The sequence below is a fragment of the Ranitomeya imitator genome, chromosome 1 (genome assembly GCF_032444005.1).
Source record: "Ranitomeya imitator isolate aRanImi1 chromosome 1, aRanImi1.pri, whole genome shotgun sequence".
Lineage (NCBI taxonomy): Eukaryota > Metazoa > Chordata > Amphibia > Anura > Dendrobatidae > Ranitomeya > Ranitomeya imitator.
In genome coordinates, this window is record NC_091282.1 from 938,055,635 (window position 1) to 938,076,502 (window position 20,868).

Here is a 20,868-nt window from a genome sequence, read left to right on the forward strand (position 1 = left end):
TGTATGAAAAAAAAATCACCCGGAATAAAGTCCTTTAATTGAAAGAATGACACAAACTCCTTTAATATTCATCACATGTTCACAGAGAATATAATCCATTTGTTCCACAATGTGTCTAGCTCTGCTACATCTAGATGCCAGGCTACATTGTTGCATGATGTGACTATACAGCCTGCCATCCAGCTGAGACACTGAGCTGTGTGTATTTGCTCAGCACCTCGTGGTGAACTACTCTCACCTCACTGTTATCGGCGCAAGCATCGTTACAACTTTTCCCACGCGGTGACATCAGTCAGGTCAAAGGAATTCACCGTGAGACACCTTGCTTAGTGTCTCTGCTTGATGGCAATTAGGGAAACTTGGCACTTCTGGAATTCTGGTGGTGCACAAATAAGATAACCAAATTTGTCAACTGCGATGTAGAAATACTTGCCACTCGTAGAGGTGTATTCAACTACTTTTTATTGCATGTAGAAATTCCAGAAAACTAAGCTGTTTCGGTCAATACCTGACCTTCATAAGTCATCTGAATAGAGGAGATCTTTGTGGAAGCGCACTGTGTGAAAGTCTGCAGTGTCCCCTGCTGAGACAGGAAGCACTTCTGGATGGCAGGCTGTGTTGTCACATCATGCAACAATACAGCCTGACATCTAGATGTAGCAGAGCTACACCCTTTGTGGGACAAATGGATTATTATTTTCTCTGTGGACAGATGAGGAATATTGTTGTTTATTATTTTAATTCTGCTACCTGCCAAGGTAGGAACCACTATGTGCCCAAAACAACCAATCCCAACACTGAGCAGAGCGTCTCTCGGTGAACTCCTTTGACTTGACTGACATCACCACTCGCGTTGCCGTCAGAAAGGTCCTGGGAGTTCACTTTCATATTAAATGGTGCAGGTTTCTTTTAGCAGTGCAGGGGTTAATCTGCTCAGTTTAGAGCTCTTGGAAGCTTTCCTGCATTAAGGCTTTCTGCTGTTCACAGTTAGCCACTCCCATCTCCTATATAATCTGAACCCTGACTAGCACTCATTGCAAGAACTAGCTTATGCTGCATGGTTAGGAGATGGTGGTTTGTGGTTGTTGTTTGAGATGGTGTTTGGAGGATTTATCTAATATTTCTATGATTGGTATTTTCCTTTATCTCTGTTTGTATTACCTGGTTGGTGTATTACGGCATACTTCTACTCCCCTCTTCCCTGGGTGGGGGAAGAGTAGAGATTGAGGGCGGATTTAGGAGCTAAGGCAAGGTATGTGGCCCCGGTGTTTTCACCATCAGAAGTATTCAGGGGAACAGGGCGCGTTAAGGCACCCCTAGCATTAGCGACAGGGAAGGAGCCACTGGTCTCGGGACACCTGACAACAGAGTTGTGACAATGCCGCTGTCAGTGATTGGCAGCAGCATTTAACAAGTTAACAGGATTGTGATTCCAACAGCTGCTCTTAGAAGTACATGACTGCTGATCAATCCAACTTCATGTGTCTGGAAAGATGCAGGCTCAATGCTGGAGCCCACATAAAAGGAGGTTAGGGGTTAAACTAACATGCACTAGAAATTGCTAAACTGTGTGTGAAGATCTAGAATACCCTACAACACTAGACGGGTTACTTTTTACTCTGTCGCCTCATTGGGGGACACAGGACCATGGGTGTTATGCTGCTGTCCACTAGGAGGTGACACTATGAATAATCTGAAAAAGATTAACCGTGGCTCCTTCTCTGCAGTATACACCCCTTAACGGTGCCAGCCTTCTCCAGTTTTTGCTTAGTGTCGCATAGGAGGCACACCTAAAATTTTTTACTCCGTTTTTTTCCCGAGGCATACAGATGAAGAAAAGTGGGTCTCCTGTGAGACTCCCGGCATGGCTCCTTCCTCGGCCCCTATTATGGGGTGCCCAGTTGAAGTCGAGATGGCTTTTCCTCATGTCGCTCCTTCCCCAGTCCCTCGGGTGCTGGTTCGAAGTGGAGAGACCCCCTTCCTTCCCCAATTCCTTTTGGTTGCTGGGTTGAGGTCGAGGCGAGGATAAAGCCCCCTGATGGTGACAGTAGCACCCTCCCTAATCCCCCTCTGGGGGCATTAGGTTGAGACGCCTCAGGTAGGGCCTGTACAGGCAGCACTCTGCAGCTCCCAGCAATGGGCCAGCTCACTGCACCTGCATCCAGGGACCCCAGCCCAGCTGCAGGCTCCTGTCGGAGCCAGCGGGAGTGCAGGCAGGAATGGCACAATAGAGACACAGGGCTCCCTGCACCCCTGTCTCTGCGGCAGCACCAGCTCTATACTGCCTCAGGGGGATCCCTCACAGGGCCCCCCTTCCGCTTATAGTCCCACCGCTATCCTACCTTAAATACGGGGCTCCGGTTCAGATCCGATCCCCTCCTGGATGACAAATGTCATAGAGGGGGCGGATTGAGACAGAAAGGGCACGTTTTTACACAGCTTTGCCACCTTTTTCTCAGCTCCCCACCCCCTTCTCCCCCTTCCTCTTCTCCTCGGCAGCCATTTCTACTGCAGCAAGGATTAACCCTGCATCTCCCGGTCAGCAGGACCAGGACCAGGCCAGCCAGTCTCCGGGGGGCACAGGACAGTGGATCTTCGGTGCTGGACCTAGGGGCAAGCTGGTGGGGTAAGATCACAGCTAGGTTGTTTTACTCGACTGTGAATCCATATTTCCTATAAGGCTCCCCTATAGGTTCCTCTGCATAGCTACCCCTGTAAGGTCCTCTGCATAGCCAGCCCTTCTGCACTCTGTGCACTATGCAAGGTCCAAGAGAACCAGTCAGGACTGCTATTATGCATTCTACACAGCCTGCAGGACCGCTCTCCCCAGTGGCAGCACGTACCCGCACTGCCAGGACTGCACTCAGACTACTGTGTCAGAGCCCCAAGAAGCCCCTGCCAATGCTTCGGTGTCTAATGCCGCGCCGGAATGGGTCACTCAGATGTTGCAATCTATGATGCAGTCTACAGCTAACCTAACCTCCACATTGCTTCAGGCTCTGCAGAGTCATGCCTCGGCTATGACCGTTACCCAGCAAAGGGAGAGCTTGACTCAGGGACAGGACGACCCTGGCACATCCACGTCTAGGTCAGGATGCAAGCGGACCCATAGGTCAAGTCCATCTGCGTCATCCCATAGCACACGGTCATCCCCTTCTAGGGAAAGACACCGTAGTTCCAGGTCATCTAGACCATCCCCTTCCAGGGGCAGACGATGCAGATCTCTGCAATCCCTGACCAGAGAAGGCCTCTGCCCCAGCTCACCCAGCAGGGGACACCTTAGTGATGCACAGGATTCGGAAGGCATCTGTGACTCCGACTCAGACAAGGAAACGGAGGGGTCCCTGAACCCAATCCCCCCTAGCAATACAGCGCTAGTTGAGGACTTAATCTCTTCCATCCATCGGGTACTGGACAATTCTGATCTGCCACCAGAGGTCCCAGAACAGAAGATTTCCTTTGAAGGACCTCTGAAGCCGCCTAAGGTTTTCTCTAACCACCCAGAGTTTAAGGCGATCCTTAAAAAGCAGCTCTCACAGCCTGAGAAAAAATTTGCTAATTGCAAATATCCGGAGGCGAGGTACCCCTTCCCGCCAAAGGATACCAAGGAATGGACAGACCCACCCAAAGTGGACCCCCCAGTCTCTAGACTAGCAGCACAGACCCTCCTTTCACTGCCAGATATCTCAACCCTCAGGGACGCAGCAGACCGGCAGGTAGAATGCATGGCTCGTTCAATTTTTGAGGCTGCAGGGGCATTGCTGGCTCCCGCGTTCGCTTAAGTTTGGGCTGCCAAGGCCATTCTGGCCTGGGCCAAAAATTTACAAGCTGGCCTCCAAGCATCCGCTCCTGAGCTGTCGGACCAAGCGGTTCAAATAGCAGTCGTAGCAGATTACATACTGCATGCAGCTCTGGATTCAGCAAGGGGTGTAGCGGGGATAGCATCAAACGCCATCACAATTCGGCGTATCCTCTGGCTGCGGGAATGGAAAGCGGACGCAGCCTGAAAGAAGTCCCTCACGTACATCCCCTACCTCAGTGGGTGACTTTTTCGGTGAACAGTTGGACACGATGATATCCAACGCCACCGGGGGTAAGAGTACCTCTCTTCCCCAACTGAAACCTAAACGCACTTACAAGAAGCGTAACCAAACTCGATTCCGATCCTTTCAGAACTCCTCGGGCTGGTCGGTCTTGCGTCCAGCACAAAATCGTAACTGTTCCCCACGCAGGGACAACTCATGATCGACGCAAAGGTCGGACAAGACCTGGCAGTCAAAAGCAGGCCAGTGTAAGCCCAGAGCAGGAAAATCTCAGACTTTCTCCTCATCATGACTCATGGACTCCGGAAGACACCACACCCGTAGGCAGCCGACTTTTGCTCTTTCATCAAGTCTGACTGCCTATTACAGAAGACAGGTGGGTCAGGCAACTAGTGTCTTCCGGATCAAAGATAGAGTTCACCTCCAACCCACCGGACTGATTCTTCCTCTCTGTCCCCCCAAAACGACCAGCCAAGGCTCGTGCTTTCCGACAAGCGGTCTCCTCGCTTTTTCAAGCAGGAGTCATATTACCGGTCCCCATGGCCGAGCGCTTCCGAGGGTTCTACTCAAATCTATTCGTAGTCCCCAAGAAAGGAGGCAGCGTGCAGCCCATACTGGACCTAAAACAACTCAACAAATATGTACGGATCCATCACTTCCACATGGAGTCCCTTCGGTCCATCATTGCGTCCATGGAGAAGGGAGAATTTCTCGCCTCCATAGACATACAAGACACATACCTGCATATACCGATTGCACCTGCCCATCAGAGGCTTCTCAGGTTCGCAATCGACTAGGACCACTACCAGTTCGCGGCTCTCCCGTTTGGACTCGCCACGGCTCCCAGAGTGTTTACCAAAGTCATGGCAGCCACCATGGATGTCCTGCACTCCAGAGGCATAGTAGTCGTTCCATACTTGGACGATCAACTCAAGGTTCCCACCTTCAAGGACTGCGAGCTCATCGTCTCAATCACAATCGACACTCTTAGTCGCATGGGCTGGTTAGTCAACCTACAAAAGTAATCACCAACCCCGAGTCAGTCTCTGACCTTCCTGGGAGTGCTATTCAACACCTCCAGGGATCTAGTGCTCCTTCCCAAAGACAAGGCACTGGCTCTGCGCCTAGGAGTTTGCACCCTCCTCCACAAATCCCCTCGATCTCTCCGGTTTGCCATGAGAGTCCTCGGCAGGATGGGGCAGCAATAGAAGTTGTCCCATTTGCCCAGTTTCACCTCAGGCCTCTCCATCTAGCCATCCTCAAGTCCTGGGACAAGAACCCTTTCTCTCTCGACAGGGAGTTCCGGCTCACGTCGTCAACCAGGAGGTCCCTGCACTGGTAGCTCAAGCCAATCTTGCTAGCAAAGGGGAAATCCTTTCTCACAGGTCAATGGAAGGTTCTGACCACCGATGCGAGCCTGACAGGTTGGGGTGCAGTGCACCTACACCACAGGGCAAGTGGTTCCCAGTGGAAGCGACTATGCCCATCAACATCCTGGGAATTCGTGCCATCTTCCTGGCATTGAGGTCTTTCCATCACTTACTGGCTGCCTCTCACATCAGAATACAGTCGGGATTTGGCCCAAAACTGCTATTCTTCATGCTAGGTTGGATAGCAGAAGTCTTTGCATAAACTTCTGTACAAACATTATGCAGAAATATGTCTGCAGAAACATCTGACTAAAAAGTCTGAAAACACCAAAGCAGAAAACATTGTAAAAAAAAATAATTTGTCTCGTGCTCCAAACTTTTGGCCACGACTGCAGTCTGTGTTACTTATGGAGCAGACCAGTATTATGTTTCTGCTATTTTCATGCAGATATTGATGGTTTATGGTAACATCTAAGGATGACGTGAAAGCTACTAAGATCCCATTTTCTGTGGAGTTTATTTTGTGACATCTGTTTTGTTAAATCTAGGTATGGGATGACGTACAGCAAAATGATATTGGATGCACAGCTGGAAGTGGAGCCGACCCTCTGGGTGTATTTCAAGACGCAGGCCTAGATTTCGCAACTAATTTAGACATGCAAACTCCAGCCAGAAAAGGTAAATACACAAAAGATACAGGTAGGTTTTTTCTTAAGGTACCGTTACACTAAACGACTTACCAACGATCACGACCAGCGATACGACCTGGCCGTGATCGTTGGTAAGTCGTTGTGTGGTCACTGGGGAGCTGTAACACAGACAGCTCTCTCCAGCGACCAACGATCCAGGGAAAGACTTCGGCATCGTTGAAACTGTCTTCAATGATGCCGAAGTAACCGGGTAACCAGGGTAAACATCGGGTTACTAAGTGCAGGGCCGCGCTTAGTAACCCGATATTTACCCTGGTTACCATTGTAAAAGTAAAAAAAAAAACACTAAATACTTACATTCTGATGTCTGTCACGTCCCCCGCCGTCAGCTTCCCACACTGACTGTGTCAGTGCCAGCCGTAAAGCAGAGCACAGCGGTGACGTCACCGCTGTGCTCTGCTTTACGGCCGGCGGCGCTGACAGTCAGTGCAGGGAAGCTGACGGCGGGGGACGTGACAGACATCGGAATGTAAGTATATACTTTTTTTTTTTTTTTTACTTTTACAATGGTAACCAGGGTAAATATTGGGTTACTAAGCGCGGCCCTGCACTTAGTAACCCGATATTTACCCTGGTTACAAGTGAACACATCGCTGGATTGGCGTCACACACGCCGATCCAGCGATGACAGCGGGTGATCAGCGACCAAAAAAAGGTCCTGATCATTCCCCACGACCAACGATCTCCCAGCAGGGGCCTGATCGTTGGTCGCTGTCACACATAAGGAGATCGTTAGCAAGATCGTTGCTACGTCACAAAAAAGCGTGACGTTGCAACGATATCGTTAACGATATCGTTATGTGTGAAGGTAGCTTTAGAGAAGCTTTCAAGTGGACAGCTTGGGACCCTGAAGCTGGTTGGTTCCAGCAATCTGGCCAGCTATAGAGCGTGGCAAGCAACTTTCAACTTGCACTCCTTTCCTAAGAGCCTGCCACTCTGGGGTGTCTGGCAACCTCGGCAAGAATTAAAAATTCCTCATTTTTTGACAGGAGAGGTTTTTTAATGCTAAGTAAATTGCATAGTTAATTTCTCTTACAAAGATGGTGTGAATTACTATAAAAATACAGGCCACCTGCTGGCAATGTGCATGGCGATGGTTATTGGTAATTGAAAATGTTCCAAATTCATCATGAAAAAAAGAACATTTCTCCCAAACATATCCCAAAAATCATCTGAAAACCCAGATGAACATCTTGGAATGAGATGCTTCAGATACGGTCTGTAATATGACTTCATCATTTAAAGACATTTTCAAAAACATTTTTATCTATGAGAAAGATGCAAAGCAAAAATCATTAATAAAAGCAATTGTCTAGAATAAGACAAATATGACAGTTTTCATCCGAAAACAGCTTGGCATTGTCTTTTTTTTAGGACTAAATCAGTCATATTACTATTATAATCCTGTACAACCTCCCTTACTGGGATGTGTTTTAACCCCTTACTGCCATTAGACGGGATAGTACGTCCAATGGCAGTACCCCCGCTTTGATGCCGCGGTGAGCCCACCTCAAAGCCGCGACATGTCAGCTGACATGTGCCCGCAATAGGCGCGAGTGGAATCGTGATCCACTCGCACCTATTAACTAGTTAAATGCCGCTGTCAAACGCTGACAGCGGCATTTAACAAGCGCTTCCGGCCACCGGGCCAAAAATATGCGCACCGCTGACTTCTGTCACATGATCGGGGGTCATCGGTGCATTGCCATCACAACCACAGGTCTCCTGAAGACCTCTGTGGTTGTTGATGACAGATTGCTATGAGCGCCACCCTGTGGTCGGCGCTCATAGCAATGCTGTAATTCTGCAACATAGAAGTGATCTGACCATCACCTCTATGTAGCAGAGGCAATCGAGTGGTGCCAGCTACTAGTCTCCCATGGAGGCTATTGAATCATGCCAAAAGTAAAAAAAAAAAAGTGTTTAAAAATATAAAAAAAATAAAATAAAATAAAAGTTTAAAACACCCCCCTTTCGCCCCAATCAAAATAAAACAATAAAAAAAATCAAATCTACACATATTTGGTATCGCCGCGTTTAGAATTGCCTGATCTATCAATAAAAAAAAGGATTAACTTGATCGCTAAACGGCGTAGCGAGAAAAAAAATCAAAATTCCAGAATTACATTTTTTTGGTCGCTGCGACATTGCATTAAAATGCAATAATGGGCGATCAAAAGAAGGTATGTACACCAAAATTGTATCATTAAAAATGTCAGCTCGGCATGCAAAAAGTAAACCCTCACTCGACCCCAGATCACGAAAAATGATGCTACAGGTATCGGAAAATGGCACAATTTGTTTTTTTTTTTAAGCAAAGTTTGGATTTTTTTTGCACCACTTAGATAAAAAAAAATAACCTAGACATGTTTGGTGTCTAAGAACTCGTAATGTAGAATCATAATGACTGGTCAGTTTTAGCATTTAGGGAACCTAGCAAAAAAGCCAAACAAAAAACTTTTTTTGCAATTTTACCGCATTTGAAATTTTTTTTCCCGTTTTCTAGTACATAACATGGTAAAACCAATGATGTTGTTCAAAAGTACAACTCATCCCGCAAAAAAATAAGCCCTCGCATGGCCATATTGGCGGAAAAATATTAAAGTTATGCCGCCGGAAAGAAGGGGAACGAATAACGAAAACTATAAACCGAAAAAAGCTCCGGGGGTTAAGGGGTAATTACTGTTTTAATAGTATCAGGAGGAAATTTTAACCACAGGACAAGCTACCCACACACCCACCACCACTGATTAACAGAAGTGTGCAAAAAAGATGCCAATCAGTGGTGTGAGTGGGGTTATAAAAAGTCAGTATTCCGAGCTCTGCTAGATTCGCGGCAAAGAAAACTAATTCTATCACAACTGCTCCATCCAGTGTAAACTAAGTAACACATTGCTGGAATCAGGGGCTCTGCCCCTTTATCATGTTGCTAACAGATTCCTTTTAACCTAGGGCAACATAATGGTGTGTTCCATGTCCACAGAAAGAAAAACATAATGAGCACAAAATAGAACTTTATTGTGATTTTTTTAATGATGAGTACAATTTATTGAAAAATATTTAGCTTGTGCAGTAGTGAACATATTCTATTTGAAAAGGGTACAGAGATGAAGCATTAAAGGGAACCTGTCACCTGAATTTGGCAAGACCGGTTTTCGGTCATATGGGCGGAGTTTTTGGGTGTTTGATTCACCCTTTCCTTACCCGCTGGCTGCATCTTGGCCGCAAGATTGGATTGAAGGAAAAGGGTGAATCAAACACCCGAAAACTCCGCCCATATGACTGAAAATCGGTCCCGCCAAATTCAGGTGACAGGTTCCCTTTAAATTAAAAACTATAAGTTGTTTCACAAAAGAACATGACCTCGTATAGTAATATTGATTGTAAGCTCTCATGAGCAGCGTTGTTTTATTTTGCTTTCATCATTATAGTATTGTTAACGCTGTTACTTATGACTGTTGTGTTTGAAACTGTTTAACTGTAAAGCGCTGCGGAATATGTTGGCGCTATTTAAATAAAGATTATTATGATTATTATTATATTGATGGACCATAAAGAAAACAGTACAACTTGAAATGCAACCATGGAAAAAAAACTAGTTTTGTCCTTAAGATCTAAATGAATGGGAACAAAAATGGGTTAATATTTTTCTGTTGAGTTGAAGAAGAGCTACCTATATGCAATAATGTGATGTTTTCCAGATTTAACCTGTCCTTCAGGCCACACTGGGCGTAGCCGTCGTTCCATAGAATTGATAGAAGCAAAGCATAAAAAAGGTGATTGTTTGACCTACCTTAAATACAGAGTTTATTGTTTTAGAAATGTATTAACAGGTTTTTGTTTTTGATTTAAGCCTGCATATTAAACTATAAATTGAAACTAATATGATCAGGAGCGTAACCTATGGAGGGTGCAGGAGTTGCCGTCACATCCGGGTCCAAAATTCTATAGGGGCCTGTGCCCAAACAGTCCAATTGCCCCATATGAGAAGACCCATACTATACTATTGTTGAGGGATATGTTGGAGATTTTTCCTTGGGGTCCTTCGGTTTCAAGTTACACAAGTGAATATGATGATATGTTATGTGACAATTTGTTCGGTACCCACTGAAAACATATTTTCAAATAACCAATATTACTTTATTGTTCTACAGCGAGTGCAAGTCCTGTACATCTGAAACCATGTTGTTTGGCTGGGTTGCATGAGAGTCCTATGGGGCTTTCTTGCGTTAAGAGAAGAAAGCAGGTTCAGCAGGGGGAGGAATGTGCAGCCATGTTCTTGGAGTGCTGCTTGCATGCACAGGAACTAAGAACACGATTAATTGCTGACTTTGGATGGGACAGGGGTAAGTATTTTGTTTCTTTATGTTGTTCTGTATTCTAGCTGTACTGCATGATACCTGCACATGACTATCTTCAGCATTTCTATAGGTAATGAAGGGAGTGGTGATCACATACGTTCACTACTACTGCCATCTCAAGGGCACTCACAGATCCCTTTCCTCATGATTGGGTTCGGACATGACCGCTCTCTTCCGGTATTGCAACCAGGGATAGAGTGACTGCATATTTGTACCTTAAAGCTGGAGAACATTTTTAATGTAAATTACATTACTAGTCCATGTAAGATTCACATATACTGGATCCTCTAGAAAATAAAAAAATATTGCAAATCTTTAAACATTTTGTATGTATAATCAATGTCACACTAATACAATGTATACAAATATAAAAAAAATTCTGACATTGTTGCCTTTTTTTAAAAAAACCAAATGATTAGTGATTGGCGAACTCGAACAAAGTCAAGTTCAGGGTCTGTACCGAACACCTAGTGTCCGTGCACAGACTCTGAACACGGACTTCTCCCGGTAGTTCGAGTTACTGTTCGGGTTTGGCAGCCAGAATAAAGCTTGTTGAAAGACTGCAGCACAGCCAATCAACAAGCTTTTCTGGTGTGGACACTTCTGGCCTAATCACAGCCATGCCAAGAGTTGGCAGTGTGTTAAAATAAATACATTTAAAAAACCATGGGGCCCTGTCTATTTTTGATAACAAGCACAGGCAAAGCAGCTACAGATTGCAGCCGTCAGCTGTTTGCTTTGCCTTGGCTGGTTGTTTTTGACTTCGAGGTTAGTAATGGGGGTGTCTCATATATGTCCATTACTAACCCCTGGTCTTGATGTCAACGGACATTATTCAACTGACATCAACCTCAAAACCATTACCCCACTTGCCAATGCACCAGGGCATGCTGGAAGAGCCGAGGCTAAGTGCCAAAATTGGCATATCTAATGGATGCGCCATTTCTTGGGCGACTGAGGTCTGGTGTTATTAGTCATGGCCCCTTCCCAGCCTATTAATATCAGCCCACAGCTGTTTGCTTAGCATTTGCTGGTTATTAAAAACAGCAAGAATATTGAATATTGGCCTCTTCCCAGAATAATTACATCAGCCCACAGCTGTCTGCTTTTCTTCAGCTGGGTATGAATAATAAGTAGGACCCTGCGCCATTTTTTCTTTTCTTTTTTTTTCTTTATTAGCTAAATATATGTACAGTATGCTACACACGCACTGCACTAATTATATATCTTACTAACATATTTCTTACTATACACAGGCCCCAGCTGATGAATACTGTCATCAGACTCCCCTGCTCTCTTTGCTATCAGCGAGAGCATTCAACACTGATGACAGTTGTAGACATCAGCAGGGGTCTTATCGGCAGTAACCTTTCAACCGCCGGTCACAGCCCCTGGCTCACACTCTGTCCTCTGTGTGACAGCGTGGGAACCTGTAGTGGTCCGTGATACCCAGCAGCATTGACCAGCGACTTCAGTAAGACAGAGTAGTGTTTACCAATCTGTCACGCAGGGAACAGCATGGGATGTTCAGGCCCTGAGTGTCTGGATCAAGTTCAGGCATCGTTCTGGTACCCAAACTGAACTTTTTTTTATAAAGTTTGGCCAAAGCCACCCATCCCTACAAATAACATGTTGAATTAATTACTCAGGTCAGTATTGTTATGTGGACACCTAATATGTGTAGATATTTTGTTTTAATATAATGCATATAGCATATTTTAAATAAAGAATCAATATTTTGAGGGTTTTTTTTAGAAGGTGGACTTTTTTTTATACCATTTTTATTCCATAAAATAGAAAGTGTATTGCATTGAAAAATCCAAGGGACTCATTCGTTTTTTTAACTGCAGCTGATAACACTGAGGAAGATTTGGAAGATGAAAGTGCACCAAGAAGTAATTTCCCTGAGAGTTGGCGGTGGAATTTGTTTGAACTAAATAGAGTATCAAAAGAAGAGTAAGTGTGAATACTAGAATGAGTGGGCTTAGAGGTCTCATGCCATCTGTATCAACATAAGTACTGAGCCCAGTGATTGGTTGCAGCGGTCATGTTCGCTGTAGTCACATTTGCATCCTGGCAAAAACCAAGGGCAATGGTGGAGAGGCATCAATGGTCGGGGTAGGGTGAGTATAACTAATTTATAATCTTGTTATTTTTAACTTCTTAAGTGGAAATAAAACGTAACTTTTACTAGAACAATACAAAAGTACAAACAAATAAGTCACCCAAAAAGTGATATAAAAACACATGGGGTAAGGTCTCAACAAAGAGACACAGACAAGAGACCCCTAATAGGATTCGAAAGACACCACAGGGAGACCACAGGGAGAGTGCAGGGCATGTTTGTGCAGGGGTAGCTGTGGACTGCCCTTGTAAGGGCAGGAGTCTTGGGGATAGATCATTGTGAGCCCCATAGGGAATGACAGGGTTTTGTCAGTTCCCTACATCATATTCCGGATCATTCCTTGTACAAGAGGGTTTCCGGGTCTCCTGCCGATTCATCCTGGAGTTGGTGAGAATGTTCCATTTTTTTACCTTAAACTCTTATTAATGACACCGTGGTACAGGTGTTTTTCTGTTTTGGAGTATCTGTTCATTTACATGCAACCAACTATATGTATTTGCCTCATGATTCATGTGTATTTGTTTCTGGTAGTTGGCATTTGAATCATTTGTTGGTCTGCTTTTATCCGCAAATGCCTCTGCAGGCGGTGTCTTTCGAATCCTATTAGGGGTCTCTTGTCTGTGTCTCTTTGTTGAGACCTTACCCCATGTGTTTTTATATCACTTTTTGGGTGACTTATTTGTTTGTACTTTTGTATTGTTCTAGTAAAAGTTACGTTTTATTTCCACTTGCGCTGTATTCAATATTTATTGTTCTAGTGGGTATATCTGTGTAGTGTCTCTACATATAGAATTTTTTTGCTATTATTTATTTTTAACTTCCCCAAGCCTACATAACAACTAAATATAATCGGAGAAAATGTCTATAAATCCAAAGTACAGCGCCTTAAATATCATAAATAATGTAATTGCTATTGCTAAATATTACGAGCTTATTAGGGCACACTAACATTTTACAAGTGGTCCATGGTTTGGGGCCTCTTTCTATGAGCCAGAGCAGTTACTTCCCCGGTGGTCTTGGACCCATCGTGCTATCTAATACTAGAGCCGGCTCCAACTGTTAGAGTTCATTATTGGAGATCAGCTGACCGCCATTTTTTTTCATTTGACAGAAGGTGTGGCCAATAACTTTTTTCTCCTTCCCCTCATTGGAGGACACAGACCTTGGTGTATGCTGCTGCCACTAGGAGGCTGACACTAAATGATACAAAGAAAGTTCTCTCCTCCCCTGCAGTATACACCCTCCTGCTGGCTCTCAGCTAACCAGTTCTTGCTTAGTGTCCGTAGGAGGCACACGGACGGGTCTGCTATTCAGACACAAAGCTCTTTATTATTCTATTTTTACCTTTTACATTTTTTATTTTATTTTTTCCATGGACGAATGGGGCGACGGATCCTTTCAAGGTTCCGATCTCCCCAAACCATCAACAGGCGAGCACGGAGAGTGTCGCCTCTCCGTATCCTCTCCTGCGACGTGGGAAGCCATGCCTGGGCTGATTTTTAGAGGCGACGGGTCTCTTCCAGGGCACCGATCTCCCCGCATCCTGAACGGACGAGCACATGGAGTGTCGCCTCCATGTATCCTCTTCCCCAGCCAGACCTAATGCCGGACAACTGGCCCTGTCCACCCGGGGACTGAACTCCGTGGATGTACAGAGGCCCCTCTCTATGGCATCCGAGCAGCCCCCACTGGCCCACCACTGTGAAAGCGGATGGCACAAAGAGGCAGACGGTTCCTCTCCACCTCCCTAATAAAGGGATGGTCGAATGAGGTTTATCCCACTATCCCTGCACATGCAGCAGAATAGAGTGCGCGCGCTTTACTCGGTGCTGAAACCCAGTCATCGCGGCAGCTCCATGCCGGGATGCGCACCGATGGTGAGTGGATCTAGTCAGTGATGGGCCTCTGCAGCAGGATATTCATATGCTGACAGGCAGCCTCAGCCACTTCTCATGTGGCCTACCTCCCTGAGGTAACGCTCCAGCCGGCTGCAAAAATTTAGCCCCCAGCTTATGCCGATGTATGGGCCGCATCCCGGAAGCCGCGCCCACACTATGGCGCGCTAAGGCGGCTCCGCCCGCTTTTCTGGCGCTTCTCGCCTGGCACGGGAATGCTCAATTTTCTCGGCCACTACAACGGCCCTCACTGCTACCGCGGGTATCGCTCCCGCCAGCTGCAGAAATTTAGGCCCCGGCTTGGGCCTATTCATGGAAGTCTAGAGGCTCCGCCCACATTGTCTGTGGCTCCGCTCTCCGTATTGGCGCTTATCGCTCTCTGTGAGATTTTATCACCTCTGCAACTCCCGGTGGCCATCTTGGTCCACCCGGCCGGCTCACACAGGGGCGACGATTTTTGCATTAAAGGGGCATAATGACTCTACATCAGTACCCGGGTATGGAAGTACCTGACCAGTATTTCCTGGTCTTAAAGGCACATGACCAGTATGCCCTGGTCTTAAAGGCACATGACCAGTATGCCCTGGTCTTAAAGGCACATGACCAGTAAGCCCTAGTCTTAAAGGCACATGACCAGTATGCCCGGTCTTAAAGGCACATGACCAGTATGCCCTGGTCTTAAAGGCACATGACCAGTATGCCCTGGTCTCAAAGGCACATGACCAGTAAGCCCTGGTCTTAAAGGCACATGACCAGTATGCCCGGTCTTAAAGGCACATGATCAGTATTTCCTGGTCTTAAAGGTGCACAACAAATATTCCCTGGTCTTAAAGGCGCACGACCAGTATTCCCTGATCTTAAAGGCGCACGACCAGTATTCCCTGGTCTTAAAGGCACATGATCAATTTGAAGCAGGTCACCCTAAATGAGCTCAGGAGCCCTCCGCCGCTGATCCCAGTTTATCTAAGAGTACCTAATTCCCCTCAGTGGACTTCGTCACTGTCCGCAATCCATGGTTTCTCTGACCAAGAGATTGAATCGCTCTGTGTACCCTCTGTGGCTCGGAGTGCTTGCAGGACCGATATACATGGTCCCTCTCCTACATGGGAGCCATGGGCTAGCAGGGGCCGCAAGTATTCTAGAAACGTACAGGAATCTAGAAAACGGAAGTTTTCATTTCCTGATCTCTCTCCCCAATGATTTGCTGAGAACAAGACTCTGAATATGGATCGGATATTGCCTTGGATCTCGACTTGAGGTACCGTCACACTAAGCGACGCTGCAGCGATACCGACAACGATCCGGATCGCTGCAGCGTCGCTGTTTGGTCGCTGGAGAGCTGTCACACAGACAGCTCTCCAGCGACCAACGATCCCGAGGTCCCCGGTAACCAGGGTAAACATCGGGTAACTAAGCGCAGGGCCGCGCTTAGTAACCCGATGTTTACCCTGGTTACCATCCTAAAAAGTAAAAAAACAAACGCTACGTACTTACCTACCGCTGTCTGTCCTCGGCGCTCTGCTTCTCTGGTCTGGCTGTGAGCGCCGGGCAGCCGGAAAGCAGAGCGGTGATGTCACCGCTCTGCTTTCCGGCCGATGTGCTCACAGCCAGACCAGAGAAGCAGAGCGCCGAGGACAGACAGCGGTAGGTAAGTATGTAGCGGTTGTTTTTTTTACTTTAACGATGGTAACCAGGGTAAACATCGGGTTACTAAGCGCGGCCCTGCGCTTAGTTACCCGATGTTTACCCTGGTTACCAGCGAAGACATCGCTGAATCGGTGTCACACACGCCGATTCAGCGATGTCTACGGGGAGTCCAGCGACCAAATAAAGTTCTGGACTTTCTTCCGCGACCAGCGACAGCACAGCAGGGGCCTGATCGCTGCTGCCTGTCACACTGGACGATATCGCTAGCGAGGACGCTGCAACGTCACGGATCACTAGCGATATCGTCTAGTGTGACGGTACCTTTGCCTGAGCTTCAGAAAAGGATGGACCTATTTATATCATCAACGAATCTCTGTACATTGACGAGGATTCTGGTTCTGCTCTACACTACGCAGGGTTCCTTATAAGGGGACTCAACTCCCTCGTAGAGCATTTACCATTCAATCCGGACAAGTGATTCACTGGACAGAAGCCTCTATGTGCGATGCCATGCCTGGTCTGATTTTTAAGGGTGACGGGTCTTTTAAAGGGCACCGATCTCCCCAGACCATCAACAGACGAGCACATGGAGTGTCGCCTCCATGTATCCTCTTCTGCATCCAGGCCTAACGCCAGACAAACCTGCCCTGTCCACCCGGGGACCTGGACTATGTGGATGTACAGAGGCACCACTTGGCGTCCGAGCACCCCCCTTGCCTCACCACTATTTAGCAGATGATGCAAGAAGGCGGACGATCCCTCTTCACTTCCCTGTTAAGAGGATGGTGGATCGAGGGTCCTTAATTTTCTACTCTGCACGACGATGGCAAGAGACTGCTTTTTCCTGACCTGCTCGATGCAGCACCGCATTCTGCCACTTGGCAGATTAACCGGGTAGAATCTCTTGTGGTATACCTACCAATATCCCTGCCCTATGTATCATCAATTAAAAATACCACGGACTGTCAGATAGCAAATCTGGTTCGTTCCGTCTTGTGGCTTCGGGTTCAGCACTCTACCCTTCCTTAGCCGCCGCATGGGTTGCTTGAGCAATGGTCTCCTGGTCAGAGACTTTAACCCATTACTTACCAAATTAAAATTTTTACAAGTACGGATTTTCAGAAAAGGGCGTCCCAATATTCAATTAAAAATGACAATCACATGATTTCCTATTTTGAAAACATTCATTTTACAAACACAACACAAAAAATTGGACCTAACTATAAAAATTATAAAATCTTAGTTGCTAGAAGCTAAAGATTAGGCATCCCAAAAAAGGACATTGGTAGATAATGGGTTAACTACTTTGATTCACACCAGTAACCTTTTCCCGAAGCCAGTACAGCTGGCCAATCAAATCTTCTGAGTGGGAGACTAACAAGGGATCGTATGTAAACTACAGACCCAACCAGCAGTTGAAGGGTTGTCCAGGACAGTCTAGATCTAAGGGCTCTTGGTTCCAAAAAGGGGGAATGAAAAGTAAGACCAATCCTGGACCTCAAACTTCTGACAACCTTTGACAAGGTCCTCCTTTTTGAGGATGATCCTGCACACTTCCATAAGGATGGTAATTCTCCCTCGAGACAAGGTTGTGGCCCTTCAACAGGGAGCTCACGCACTTGATCACTCATCCCCTCATTTCATTCAATAATTTGCTAAGAGGGTTTTTGAGGAAAAATGGTGACGACAATGGAAGTAGTTTCCTTCGCTCTGCTCGTTTTCAGCAAGTCAATCAGGCTTTCAAAGGGTAGTTTCTGAGCTCCTTCCTCATCCAGGGCCTTTCTCCCGGTTCAATGGTTATTAGTGACTACCAATGCCAGTCTTCTTCTCCCGATCATTGCTCTGGGGATCCGAACGGTATGGCTAATCCTACAGCAGGTCCACTGCCTTCTGGCGGGTCACCCCATCCAAATTCAATTGGGTAATGCCACGGCTGTGCCGTACGTCAATCATCTAGCAGGTACCCATAGTCAGGAGCCATGGCCGAGGTACCTCACATTCTCTATGGGCCGAGATCTATCATTCGCTAATCTCGGCAGTACATATCCTTGGAGTAGAACTTTGGGCGGCAGACATATTCAGCCGCCAGTGTTTCTCCTCAAGAGAGGGGCAACTTCACCCGGAAGTCTTCCATCAGATCTGCCTTCACTGGAGCACTCCAGATGTAGGTCGGATGATGTCCAGACTGAATGCCAATGTACTCAAGTTCATGGCTCAGCCTTGAGATCCAAGAGCCATCGCAGTGTATGCTCTGGTTCTTCCATGGTACCAATTTCCATAACCTCTCTTCCACTACTTCCGAGATCTTTTTGGAAGCAGGAAGAGCCCCAGTGATCCTGGGAGATCCGCACTGACCATGTCAGGATTTCTCTTCTGCGGAACTAGTATTTTTCTGTCTTCCAAGAAAAGAGGAGGGGGGGAGGGAAAGTTAGGAGCTTGACACGCCGAGACATGCATCTGTAAACCGTTGCAAATTAATATAGCTGGTGGGTGCAGTACCTGCTGGTGATTTCAGCTGAAGTAGATGAAAGGAAAAGGGAATATCCAGCACGTCCATCCAGTGTAAGTAAAATATCCAAAATTTATTGAAGCATTTTAAAAAACAATATTAAAAAAGAGAGAGAGAGAGTTCCTATGACTAAGGGCGCCGTGGTGCGCCAGAAACGCGTCAGGCAGAGAGAGTCTCTCTCTCTCTTTTTTAATATTGTTTTTTATAATGCTTCAATAAATTTTGGATATTTTACTTACACTGGATGGACGTGCTGGATATTCCCTTTTCCTTTCATTTTTCTGTCTTATTGCAACAAAATTGCAGATATGGACTGCCTCGCAGGGAGTCTTCACCTGTGGTTCTTCCCTATCGCATACCGTTAGATCTTTGGGACCTTAATGGTCTTGGGGGTCTCACAGTAGACTCCTTTTTGATCCGGACAGACTTTACTATCAGGGAAGGTCGCCCCCTTTTCTCTCTGCGATCTTGTCATCTTGATGAGTCTTCAGAGCTGGCCGCTCTGTTCTTTCAGACTTTTTTCCTTATTACCATCAAGGCAAGGTTGTCCTCAGGTCATCCCCTTCCCTTGTTACCAAGGTGGTATTGTATTCTCATTGTTACAGGGGCATCGTCCTTCCCTCATCTCTTTCGGCTCCAGTCCACAAAACGGAATGGGCTCCCCATAACCTGGAGGAAGTGAGTGTTCCGAGTAGGTACGTATCGAGGTCGGCGTCCTTCCGAAGGTTGGACACTTTACTTGGGCTTCCTGACGGTAAGAAGAAGGCTTCTTTACGGTTACAGGAATGGTTTAGCCATTTCATTGGCAATGTTAGCCTGGTGGATTTGTTTCACCATCCAGGAGTCCTTCTGTGCCAGATGTCAGCCTATCTCCCTGTTTATCGAGGGCTCTAGGCACCAGACGTTGGCAAGCACGCCTGCAAGCTTGCTTATTCATCCAGTCCGCATGCATTCTTGAAGCACTATAATTCCCACACTTCCACAGATGTGAGTCTGGGCAGGCGGACTCTGCAGGCCGTGGTGGCGCACTGGTAAGTAGCGAATACACAGGGCCTGATCTAATGTTGTCCCCACCCAGGGACTGCTTTAGGACGTCCCACGGTCTGTGTCCCCCAATGAGGCGAAGGAGAAATAGGGATTTTTGTGTACTCACCATAAAATCCTTTTCTCTGAGCTATTCATTGGGGGACACAGCTCCCACCCTGTTATTAGCTTGTGCTTGTTTTAGAATTTGACATGCTATACTCTCATATATAATATGACATACTATACGCTCAAATGTTGTTATTGATCTCCTACTGCTTTTGCACCAAACTGGTTAGCTGAGAGCCAGCAGGAGGGTGTATACTGCAGGGGAGGAGCTAACTTTCTTTGTATTACTTAGTGTCAGCATCCTAGTGGCAGCAGCATACACCCACGGTCTGTATCCCCCAATGAATGGCTCGGAGAAAAGGATTTTGCGGTGAGTACACAAAAATCCCTATTTTAATGTTCAGAGAGCTCCTTAGGTTCAGTATTACATTTTTCTGGAACCTAGTGGTCCTTGTTTCTTTAGATGTTTCAACACTTGGCGGTTAGTGAAAACAAAATCTGTTGGTTAGTGAAACCTCCAAAGTCTGACCATTGATGGTCACAGATAGTTTAACACCATAATGACCTAAACTTTATGTTGTTGCCTAATTTTAGCATTTTAAATGACCATAACTATATTTTTGACTGATATAAGTGTAAGAGTGTAACGGTCCGTAGTCTGGAAAGAAAAAACAGACGAGTGCCATGCGAGTACAATTTTCACACTTACCATTCAATTTACATCCGAGTGCAGTGCGGTTGCTATCCGATTGCAATGCGATTTTAACATGAGCTTTTATATACAGCAGTTCTCTGTCATTTACACATCGTTTTCAAAGGAAATATTTGTCAAAACACATAGATAGATAGATAGATAGATAGATAGATAGATAGATAGATAGATAGATAGATAGAAGAAAAGCCTGCAATTCCTGTGTGCGTACAGTAAAATCACACTGACATTTTGGAATAGAATACTGTAGATAGAATAGATACAGTCTATACACATAGAATATATACACACACATGTCGGTGACACACACATATATATGTATTTATATTGAACTGAAAGATAGAAGAAAAACCGCTAATTCATCTGTAAATTAACTGCAGGAGCCGACAGGATAGAAGAGATCA

The 20,868-nt window shown here is 46.1% G+C and overlaps 1 protein-coding gene across 1 annotated transcript in view; it reads left to right on the forward strand.

Annotated features, from left to right (window-relative positions):
* LOC138651262 (A.superbus venom factor 1-like) overlaps positions 1-20,868 on the forward strand; it is a 273,919-nt gene that overhangs the window by 225,097 nt on the left and 27,954 nt on the right. The window contains exons 15-18 of the mRNA XM_069741368.1: positions 5,962-6,091; positions 9,825-9,899; positions 10,278-10,469; positions 12,335-12,440. Coding sequence (XP_069597469.1) covers positions 5,962-6,091; positions 9,825-9,899; positions 10,278-10,469; positions 12,335-12,440 — 503 coding nt within the window. The remainder of the gene's footprint in view (positions 1-5,961; positions 6,092-9,824; positions 9,900-10,277; positions 10,470-12,334; positions 12,441-20,868) is intronic.